This window comes from Nicotiana tomentosiformis, chromosome 8 (genome assembly GCF_000390325.3).
Source record: "Nicotiana tomentosiformis chromosome 8, ASM39032v3, whole genome shotgun sequence".
Taxonomy (NCBI): Eukaryota; Viridiplantae; Streptophyta; class Magnoliopsida; order Solanales; family Solanaceae; genus Nicotiana; species Nicotiana tomentosiformis.
In genome coordinates, this window is record NC_090819.1 from 16,301,706 (window position 1) to 16,312,542 (window position 10,837).

Genomic DNA, 10,837 nt, shown 5'->3' on the forward strand with positions numbered 1-10,837 from the left:
GCCTTTGTGGTTCAAGTCTTGAGTAAGTATATGCATAGTCCTAAGGTGTCTCACATGGAAGCAACTTTGAGGGCTGTGAGGTACATAAAAGGGGCTCTTGGGCTAGGACTCTTTATGCCAGCATAGAATGCAAATCAATTGTTTGCATACTGTGACTAGGTTCTTGCTTACAAACTAGGAGGTCAGTCACAGGTTATATAGTTAAGTATGATAATGCTTTGATCTCATGGAAATAAAAGAAACAGGAGACTGTCTACAGAAGTTCTACAGAAGGTGAGTTTAGAAGTATGGCATCATGTACTACTGAGATAGTTTGGTGACTGGGTTGTTCAAAGAACTTGGAATTCAGCTAAACTCACATGTGAAGCTTATGTGTGATAGCAAAGCTGCAATTCAAATGGCAGCCAATCCCATCTTCCATGAAAGAATCAAACATATTGATATAGACTGTCATTTTGTTCGAGAAAGAATAGTACAAGGGGTAATGAAAACTCAGCATGTATCTACCAAGGAACAGTTAGCAGACTTGCTCACAAAAGGTTTGGGAAAGACTCAACATGACTACCTACTGGACAAGCTTGGAGTGAAGAACCTCTTCAAGCCTTCAGCTTGAGGGGGAGTGTTGAGAGAAGTGGAACTACTAAACTATAGTTAGCTAAGGTGGTTAAGAGGAGTGTTAGCTAACTTATTAGTATGATTAATTAGGAAGGTAGTTAGGAAGTTAGTAACTAATTACTTGTATAAATACCCGGTAGTTGCTTCCTTGTAAATATACGATTTCATTTCTTCTCTTCTTCAATAAAAACGTAACTCTGTTTCTCTCGATTTTCCTTTTAGCTTCATCTCCAAGTTAAGCCTTCAGCTAAACTATGGAAGCTAACAAAAAGACGGAAGGAAAAAAAGCAAGTAGGTGACTTGTATTTTTCATTTATGTGAAACATATTTTCATTTCGGCTATACGAAAAGTGACTTGTGGTCCTGCACGTTTTTCTGCTTGCATGTTGTCAAAATACAGAACATCTCTGTCCCTCTTTTCGTTGATGTGCCTCATGTTTTAATTAAGAAACAACTTATCTTCTACAATGATAACGTAAAAGCAATTATCTCATCAAAACGCCTATAAGACAATTACAAACAATTTTCATAAGTAAGATAATATTGTAGCTTAAAAAGTAAGATAAATAATCTATTAACAAATCAAATATGATTAAAAAAATTATATTAATAAATTAAAAGTTTAAGAAAATACTACCAAATAATGTGATGAGATAAATAAAATCTCTCAATCCTTATCTAAAAATTTCGAATTCTGAAACGAAAAGAGCGATTTTCTTACTCAGGTTAGTCGGACAACCAATGCATATTGAATACCATATGGTTAATACCTAAAAGAAAAAATTCAATTAAAATAAGAAAGTGCGCAGTGGTGGGGCAGAGGGAATTTGGTCAGCCAAGAATCTATAAAATCAAAGTTTTTCAAGTCAATCTATCTCGGCATCACATTAAATTGGTATTCAGCCAACCAGAAATAGCCATAAAAAAATTCTTCTTTCTCTAGTCATTATATACTTTATGCTCAACTCTATACCATTCTTCTTCTCTTTAGATTAATCGTTCAAATCTCTATTTCTGAGAATTCAATTCTTAAATGGCCAATGGTCTCATTAATTTCCATTGGTTTCTTGTTTTGTTCATTGCTTCTTATTTCTCTTTACTATGTTCTGCATCCAATAAAATTAGACAAGGAGAGATTCTAAGAGATGGTGATAAAATAATTTCTCCAAAAGGGAAATTTAACTTAGGATTCTTTAGTCCAAAAGGTTCTAATCAAAGGTATCTTGGTATATGGTACGCTGATGTTCCAGTTATATCAGTTGTTTGGGTTGCAAACAGGGACAGTCCAGTTTCTGATCGAAATGGTGTATTTACAATTGAGAAAAATGGGAATTTGGTCGTTAAAGATGGCCGTGGCGACTTACTATGGTCGACGAATGTTTCAGTTATTGAGACTACAAATTCTACAGTGTCCCTTTTGGATACTGGTAATCTTGTGATGCTTAACAACAACAATAAGGCATTGTGGCAGAGTTTCCAGCATCCTACAGACACATTTTTGCCAGAAATGAGAGTTTATATGGATGGAGTTTTGAGATCGTGGACAAGTGAAAGTGACCCTTCACCTGGAAGGTAATGTTGCGTTGTTGTCGATCTTATCTGAAAACTTAAACTGTTAGAGAAACCACACTTTATTTACTTAATTATGTTCTGAACAGCCATCCATGTGCGGGTTTGATTCTCTTTTATGAGCCAAGAACGGTACTGTCTGCTCTGATACCTTGTTGCATTCTACGGTGGAAATAATTAGATGAAAGAGGTTCAATTGAATCTCATTCGTCGGAAGATATATTGTGCAAGTATGGTAAAAATAATTTTTAATTTTTCGGATCCACTTAACGTAAGATTTAAATATAGTGTAAAATATGGTGGGAAGTTGCTTTCCGTCACAAGTTCATATCCCAACTGTGGTATTCTTGCAGTTTCTAATCTCCTTACTAGAATTTCTGGCTCCGCCGCCAGTTGCATTGTTTTACCAGTTCATTTAAAAGTGTAAACTGTTAGAGAGTATACACGTTTAGTTACTGAATTATGTCTTCAACAGGTATTCCTTGGGTGTTGATCCTCGCGGATCACCACAGATTGTGATATGGGATGGATCAAATAGACGTTGGCGAAGTGGATATTGGGACGGACTATCATTCACAGGTGTACCAGAAATGAAGGCTGTGTATTTAAATGGTTTCAAGCTTTACAATGAGGGGAATAGGCTATACTTCACTTACACTGCAGCAAACACTTCTAATTTTGTGAAGTTTCATATTAGTCCTAGCGGATATGAGCTGCAGCAAAAGTGGGATATAGATAGGAGGCAATGGAGCATGATACAATCTCATCCATTGGGCGATTGCGATGTATATAATCCATGTGGGAATTTCGCAAAATGTGATATCTCAAATTCACTAAAATGTACTTGTCTATATGGATTTGTTCCAAATGATTGGGAGCAGTGGAATGCGAGGAACTGGTCAGGAGGGTGCGTTAGGAGGACGCGATTGGAATGTGGGAGAAATAGCAGTGTCTTGAGGAGTGATAGTGGAAATGGGGATGGATTCCTGGAGATCAAGGGAATCAAGTTGCCAGATTTTGCGGATAGAGCAGCTGCAGAAAACATCGACGAGTGTAAAAGCAAGTGCCTGGAAAATTGTTCAAGTACTGCTTATGCTTTTGTTACTGGAATTTACTGCATGATTTGGAGTGGAGATTTAGTTGATCTGCAGCAATTCAAGGAAGGGGGGAACACTCTCTATGTTCGCCTCGCTCATTCTGAATTTTGTAAGCATCACAATCTGCTGAAATAGTAAAATGTTTAGTAATTCATTTGGTATTTATACAATAATTACTGATTTTTGGATGTTCCCATTTCAAACTTTCCTTAAATAGGTAAAAAGAGCAGGACAATCAAAATTGTTGTAATATCCATTCTGGTAGCTGTAGCTTTTGTTATTTGTATAGCGATTTGGCTACTATGCAAGTACAAAGCCAAAAAACGAGGTACAATTTCAAAATAACTGATGTTTTCAACTTGGTTTGTAATATTTATTTCCCTTTACACAGTGTATTTATATCTTCAATTCCACATTTTAAGAGTCCAACAGGATCAATGAAATGCCCATGCGCAATCCAATTAGGAGCGGAGAACTCCCAATAGACTTATCAGGACCAGGAGACCTGAGTGTTGAAGGGCATCAAGGAAGTGGTTCAGAACTAAAGTTCTTCAGTTTCAGCAGTATAGTAGCAGCTACGCGCAACTTTTCTAATGAAAATAAGCTCGGACAAGGAGGATTTGGCCCCGTCTACAAGGTTGATAATTCTATCTAAATTGAGATATGCGTTTTTCTACTAAATTACAGGCTTATTGACGTTTATTTTATCTTAGGGAAAACTACAAAGTGGCGAAGAAATTGCAGTGAAGAGGCTTTCAAGAAAGTCAGGACAAGGTGTAGAGGAGTTCAAGAATGAGATAATGCTAATTGCAAAGTTACAACATAGAAATCTTGTTAGACTTTTGGGTTGCTGCATTGAGGGAGAAGAAAAGATTCTACTTTACGAGTACATGCCTAACAGAAGTTTAGATTCATTTCTATTTGGTTAGTTGAAGAATGCTAAAATTTGTAATATATTTTCCTTTGGATGAATATTGATCACTTATAATTATTTTGGTAGATCCTGCTAAACAAGCACAATTAAACTGGAGGAAGCGCTTCAACATTATTGAAGGGATTGCTCGGGGACTACTGTATCTCCATAGAGATTCACGACTCAGAATAATCCATAGAGATTTAAAGGCTAGTAACATTTTGCTGGATCAAGAGATGAAGCCGAAAATTTCAGACTTTGGTATGGCCAGGATATTCGGAGGAAACCAGAATGAAGCAAATACAAACAGGGTAGTCGGCACATAGTGAGTATCAGCTCATGTTATAACTACTAATCCACCACTAACTTGATCCAAGAGCTAACTCTCTCTCATATGTAATTTTTACTTAAATCAGCGGATATATGGCTCCCGAGTATGCAATGGAAGGCTTGTTCTCTGGAAAATCTGATGTTTACAGCTTTGGCGTATTATTGCTAGAGATCATCTGTGGCTGGAGGAACACAAGCTTTCGTTCTGATCAGCACTTGGGCATTATTGGTTATGTACGTCTATTCAATTTTGCAATATTTGTTGTGAAGCTAAAGGCTTTATGTCTTGTAGAGAATACCATAATTATAAACTATGATAACGAAATTCTCTTATTCTTTTCTTTTTTCATATGGAGATGTTTCAGGCATGGGAGAAGTGGGACGAAGGTAGACCGATGGATCTAGTTGATCGTTCTATTTGGGACGAGTGTCAACATGATGAAGTATTGAGATGCATACACTTAGCACTACTTTGTGTTCAAGACATGGCAGTTCACAGACCGAATATGTCTTCTGTCGTGTTAATGTTAGAGACTGACAATATAAGGTTGCCCTTGCCTAGGCAACCTAATTATACTTCAATGAGAAAATATGAAGATGCAGATATATGGAATGAGAAACAGGATTTTTCCTCAAACAATGTCACAATTAGTGTTATAGTCGGTAGATGACATCTGCTATTTTGCAGAAATATGGGATCAGGTTATATACTTGTGTTCATAATTTTGTCATTTGCCAAACTTTTGTTGACTTGTAACATTCTTTCCAGAAGTTGAGTTTGACTATTACAACCATTATTTGTAAGCAAATCATTGTTCTCGTCATGTGTTCAAAGTCAGTAAAGCAAAATAACAACAAACTAAAAATAAAACAGTAAACATTGTTAGTCAAAAACAGAAACAGAAAATAATTTCGAGCACATTACAATTTGCTTGTGTGTCCTTAAGGAATTTAATTCTCTCGCTGTTGCTTAAGGTTTTATGGATTAATTCCACCCAGGATAGAACGAAAAATTATTTTGTAATAGCGGCAATTCAAATCACACACCTCGGTAAACTCAAATAGCGGAGCAAATCACACCATTGACACTTACATTTTGCTTTAAAAATTATGCAGAAATGCAGAGAAGAGAAGGAAAAGTTTGCAGATTTTCAGTGGTGAAAAATGAGGCCAAACTTCTTAATTTATAGCTAACGAGATTGAGTTTCAAGTGCAAAGATACTTGTTCGTTTGAATGGTGTCTATTCAGTATAAATTATTTAAATTTCTGTTAAGTGAACTGTTTGGTTGCGAATTTGACCGTTGGGAAAATTACCGCGAATTTAATTTTAATATAAAATTTAGCACAAAAAAATATCAGAAAAAAAATAGCGAAAAAGGAAAATAAAGTTGATCCAAGAAACCTTAATGATTTCCGCTCATTAATACAGCTAAATAAGCATATCTTGCGTTAGTACGAAAGTGGGATCCCCAATAGCCTGAGACAAAAGATTCATATGAGAAATCATAAGTAAACCGGCCTCTAGTTGGCCAAATCCAAATTTGAATCCAAAGTCGAGCGATGGTGCGAGACTTGTTCTCTTTTTAACTCTTTAAAAGCTAGAAGAAGTACTTCTATATATAAACATACCAATTTTCCTCTTCTTATCCGATGAGAGAAAACATTTCTTTGTAAGATGAACCAATTAAAATTTTATTTTCCTCCATTGCTTTTCCCTCTATTTCCCAATTCACAACTTTACTCAAAGCCCAACGATCATGTCCACTAATTCCTTTTACAAGAAGTGCATGAATATGTTTTTAGTTTCACGAACGTCACGAAACCATTCAAGTGCTATCGAAATTGACCTTTTGGAGTTACAACATTACAGTGAGCTTCTTCTTTTATCCAAAAAAGATTTTGTTTCTTAAGATTCCGCTTATGGCTATTATGCATTAATATTAAAATATTATTATCAAAAAAAGAAAATAAGAGTGTGCTGGGCACGATCTCGAAACATGGTAAGATTGTTAGATCTCAGTAAATTTCAATGATGCAAAATAATTAATTACTCTTTATGTGCAAGAAAAGATCTGAGCAATAAATGAAGTAAATATGAATCAAACGAAAAAGAAAAGAGAAACGGACAAATCAATCTAGGAAGATGGCAAAATCAATTAAAAAAGATATTATAGAAAGGATCTAGATCAAAGGAGATTACTAACACGAAATTATCCGCAAAAGATTCTCCCACATAATGACGTCAATTGAAGGCATCAATCAAGGGATATGGCAATGAGAATATTCTCTCAATTAAGGAAGAAATCACTCAAACCCGCGAATCAAGACAAGTCAGAATCAATCTACGAATCTGTCTGAATACAAATCCCTTGGGTTCACAATCTCTCAAAAAGATGTAAAAGACTTGAAAGCATCGAGTATGAGCACCTAATTTTTTACCGTACTTGAATTTTTTCCACTCATCTTACCAATACCTCACTTCTCACTCTATCTTTCCCGCTCTCATCTTCTCACACTTTGTCCCTACTCCACTTTCCTTTGTCCCCCACACTTTGTCCCTACTCCACTTTCCCTAGTCCTCCATACTTTCCCCATGCTTGTCCCACTCACAACCCCCCGTTCACCTCCCTCACTTACAAAAACGCACCATCTCCACAATTTACTAAAAGGGAGAAACGGACAGAACATTCCCTCCTCCTAGAGAAAAAACCTAGCCACCTCCCTTTCTCTTCTTTTCTTCTCTATCGAGCAACCACCCAATTGGCCGATCATTTTCTTTGATCTCATACACACTCTATCTTACATTGAGACACATCTTTTACTCTAAAAAAGATACACCTTTACACACTAAGAAAAGACAACATCAGAGAAAGCAGCTTGGAACACCAAGAAATACCTCTGGCAGCCTCTCTTCACTTAAGAAATCTTTTTTTTTTAATAAAAGTTTCAAGTTGCTTCCTTGGTTCAAAAGTTTACATTGCTAGGTTTTGGAGTTCGTTCTTTCTGAGTCTCTCGCTGGTATCTCGCAGTTGTTTGGTTGTTGCTATTGGCTATATTATTGTTGTGATTAGTAGCTCGCGGAAAGTAGAGGGCATCACTACTGATTATCTGGTTTTTCCTGCCATCTAGGTATCTCTCTCAACTTGCAATGTGAGTTTATTTATCATGAATGAATGCTGAATTTTTAGCTCCCTACCTAACTGCCTTTAGCTACTTCACATGGATGTATGGCTAGTTGTACTTGCTTGATTTGAGACTATGCTATTAATATTTAGGTTCGTGTATGCTTACATGAGAATTATATATTGTTTCAGACATTTCGAGTCTCGGGCACAGTAAGAATAATATTTTCCATGTTCTTTTAGTTTCTCCTCTATATTACTAAAATTGTCACTGAAAATTTTCATGTGCTAGTTCCAAGTTTGAGTTTCAACCGTAATTATGGAACAACATTCTCTTGAGTTTCATTCCTAAACTTGGTTCCTAATTAGTACTTATGTCTTAGTAAAACGAGTGTTTATGCCAGGCATATTTTGTTTGAGATATTACTGATTCCTTATTTATTTTTGTATGCCTAAATCATTGTTATTTGAGGGTTCTAACGTGATAAATGGTTTTATATATCTGGAACATTGCGTAATAAGCAAAGTAACATGTAGATGTTGAATTATTAAGAATTATTTTTCAAGTGTCAGGTGAGTGCAATTCTTTTAGTGCTAAGATAACTTTGTGAACTAATGACCATTCGAACATGTATTTTATTACTTGCTCAATTTAGGTGATTTTGAGTCAGAGTGAATTGGTTTTGGTTCGAATGTTGCACTAGACAGATAAATGAACTAGAGACGTATTTTTGTGAATGGAATCAGGTTTTGGGGCAAACTTTGGTTACATAAAATTGGCATATTCCTAGAGTTTGGACTGATTTAAGAAAAAAAAGCAGTTGGGTCAAATTGGATCCTCTTAGGCCCAACAAGATTAAGAGTGTTAGCTGGCCCATTTCTTGTTTAATAAGAAGTTGGCTCACTGCTTTAAAATTTGCCTTGTTTTCCCTTAAAAACAAATATTAGATTGTTTGTCACTAATCAAATAATTTAATCACCTTTAAAATATATATATAAATATATATATATATATATAAAAACAAATATTAGATTGTTTGTCACTAATCAAATAATTTAATCACCTTTAAAATATATATATATATATATATATATATATATATATATATATATATATATATATATATATGTATGTATTAGTAACTTCAGCAATTTTGCTATATTTTATTGTGAACCAACAAGGCAGCCTATAAGCAAATAAGGTGGCCCAATATTTTGAAAAGCCAATAAGCAAAAAATGACCTAAGCCTTCAAGTGCCGACTCTTTTTACTAACTCCAATAACAATAGATTTTTTTTATAGTTAAAATAATTTAATAATTTAATCACTCATAATTTTTTCATTTTTTAAAACGCTAGGCAATTAATAGGCGCGCTCTAACTTCACGGAATCGCTTGCGTAACGTGATGTTTAGCATTCAATAAATTAATTCAACAATGTCATACCATATTCGTTAGTTTTTAGTTAGTGTTTAATTTAATGATCTCTTTGCTAAACTCGTGGATTCGCTTGCGTAGCGTGATAGTTGACTTTTTAATAAATTTTAAAATTAATTTCTTCGAATGTAGTAATTTTCTCCAAAAGTAATGATGTACTAACACTACAAAACAAACTGGAATTAGCTACGAACGTCGTCGCTAATCTGTTGCTAAAACGCTCGTAGCTAGCTGAATTTCTTGATAATCCGTCGCTAAATGAGATTAGCAACAGATTTTTCTGTTTAGCAACAAAATTTGTCCGTCGCTAAAACCTGATTTTTTTAGTAGTGTAATAATCCTCGTCATGACTGCGGATTTGTTTGCGGAGCGCAGTGATGACAAAAATCAATAAATTTCATCTCAGTCGCACATTCGCTTGCGTGGTGCGGTTAGTTAGGACAAGTTTATTCAAATCTTTCTTTAATAATTTTAATAATTAAAAGCGGATAGGTAAAACATAGAAATCCAATAAAACACACTTTGTCCAAAATTAATTCAAGCCAAGTTGAAGTTAATAAAGCGACCGTGCTAGAACCACGGGACTCAGGGAATGCCTTACACATTCTCCCCGGTCAACAGAATTCTTTATTCGGACTTTGTCTTCGCAGATCAATTAGTAATAGAGTCAAACCTTCATTTGATTAGGGATTCAAATAAAAGGTAACTTGGAACACCGAAAAATTAATTTTAAGTGGCGACTCTGTAAATAAAATAATCCTTGTTCAAATTGGTCACTTCAATTGGAAAAACTCTTTAACCTACAATAACATAACACATATTATCTTTTTTTGGCGGTAGAAAAAGGGTGTGACAGCTCTGGCGACTCTACTGGGGACTACCAGAATTCGAGCTTGCACATGTTGACTTTTTATTTGGCTTTATTAATTTTGTATATATTGCAATTTATTTGTGCCTAATGTGCTACCTGTTCGCTTTTTACCGCTTTGTTGAACTGTACATATAAATTGTCTTCGCTCGCACCCTTCTGAGTCTTCTTGAATTTAAATTGGGCATTTGCTTGACATAGCCCGCTTTCTTTGAGATAGCCGAGGTGCTTGTCACCCGGTGAAGGATTTTAGTTACACATATTTTAGGCGGGGAGCACCACCAGCTAAGCCGGAAAGCAATGCTACCGGTACGCTGACCCTCCTCGGCTCGAGTTATCCGCTTGAGTAAGCTAGTCTAGATACCTTCTCCACCAGGATTTAAACCTAGAAGAACAAACCTCATGCCGGATCCCTAGTAGGTTCGCTTTATTTGCATCACATGCACTTGACTTAGCGACGCTCGGCACAGGGGCCGGGTCCGTATAAGACAAGTATCCTCTTTGAGACCATCATGTTCACTTATGTGCTACTTGTTACATCATTTGAAAGGCTTGCTTGCATTGTTGACCGGTTTTAGAAAATTAGTTGGGCTGAATAATAATAAAAATATATATATCATTCTCCTAGTTTAGTACAAATAATCCTTTTTTTTAAATGAGATTTTTGTAGTAGTCTGACGTGAGGTGTAAAGATTAATTTTCATAAAAATCAAAAGAGAAAAATACTCAATTTCACCGAATTACGCGGGTTTGATTCTCACTGGATGTGAGATACGTAGGCAACCTCCATCGGGTTCAACCCACATTTATAAAAAAAGAAGAAGTTATTTTTCACCTTTAAATATTTTGTCTCTCGTATTCCGACCGTTTTGCCAAGATAACCTTT

The 10,837-nt window shown here is 35.5% G+C and overlaps 1 protein-coding gene across 1 annotated transcript; it reads left to right on the forward strand.

Annotated features, from left to right (window-relative positions):
- Window positions 1–1,488: 1,488 nt before the first annotated feature.
- On the forward strand, window positions 1,489–5,348 carry LOC104101540 (G-type lectin S-receptor-like serine/threonine-protein kinase B120). The gene is made up of 8 exons (XM_009609008.3): window positions 1,489–2,187; window positions 2,660–3,390; window positions 3,499–3,609; window positions 3,704–3,918; window positions 3,995–4,205; window positions 4,282–4,519; window positions 4,611–4,758; window positions 4,890–5,348. The coding sequence occupies exons 1-8, from the start codon at window positions 1,649–1,651 to the stop codon at window positions 5,193–5,195; spliced, it is 2,499 nt and encodes an 832-aa protein (XP_009607303.1). The 5' UTR covers window positions 1,489–1,648; the 3' UTR covers window positions 5,196–5,348.
- The last annotated feature ends 5,489 nt before the right edge of the window (window positions 5,349–10,837 follow it).

What these genes read in the sequence shown, in the direction of transcription:
- LOC104101540 (XM_009609008.3), top strand. Translation starts at nt 1,649, where the DNA reads ATGGCCAATGGTCTCATTAATTTCCATTGGTTTCTTGTTTTGTTCATT. An exon ending in AACAGGGTAGTCGGCACATA is followed by an intron (nt 4,520 to 4,610) that starts GTGAGTATCAGC and finishes TACTTAAATCAG; the next exon opens with CGGATATATGGCTCCCGAGT. An exon ending in ACTTGGGCATTATTGGTTAT is followed by an intron (nt 4,759 to 4,889) that starts GTACGTCTATTC and finishes GAGATGTTTCAG; the next exon opens with GCATGGGAGAAGTGGGACGA.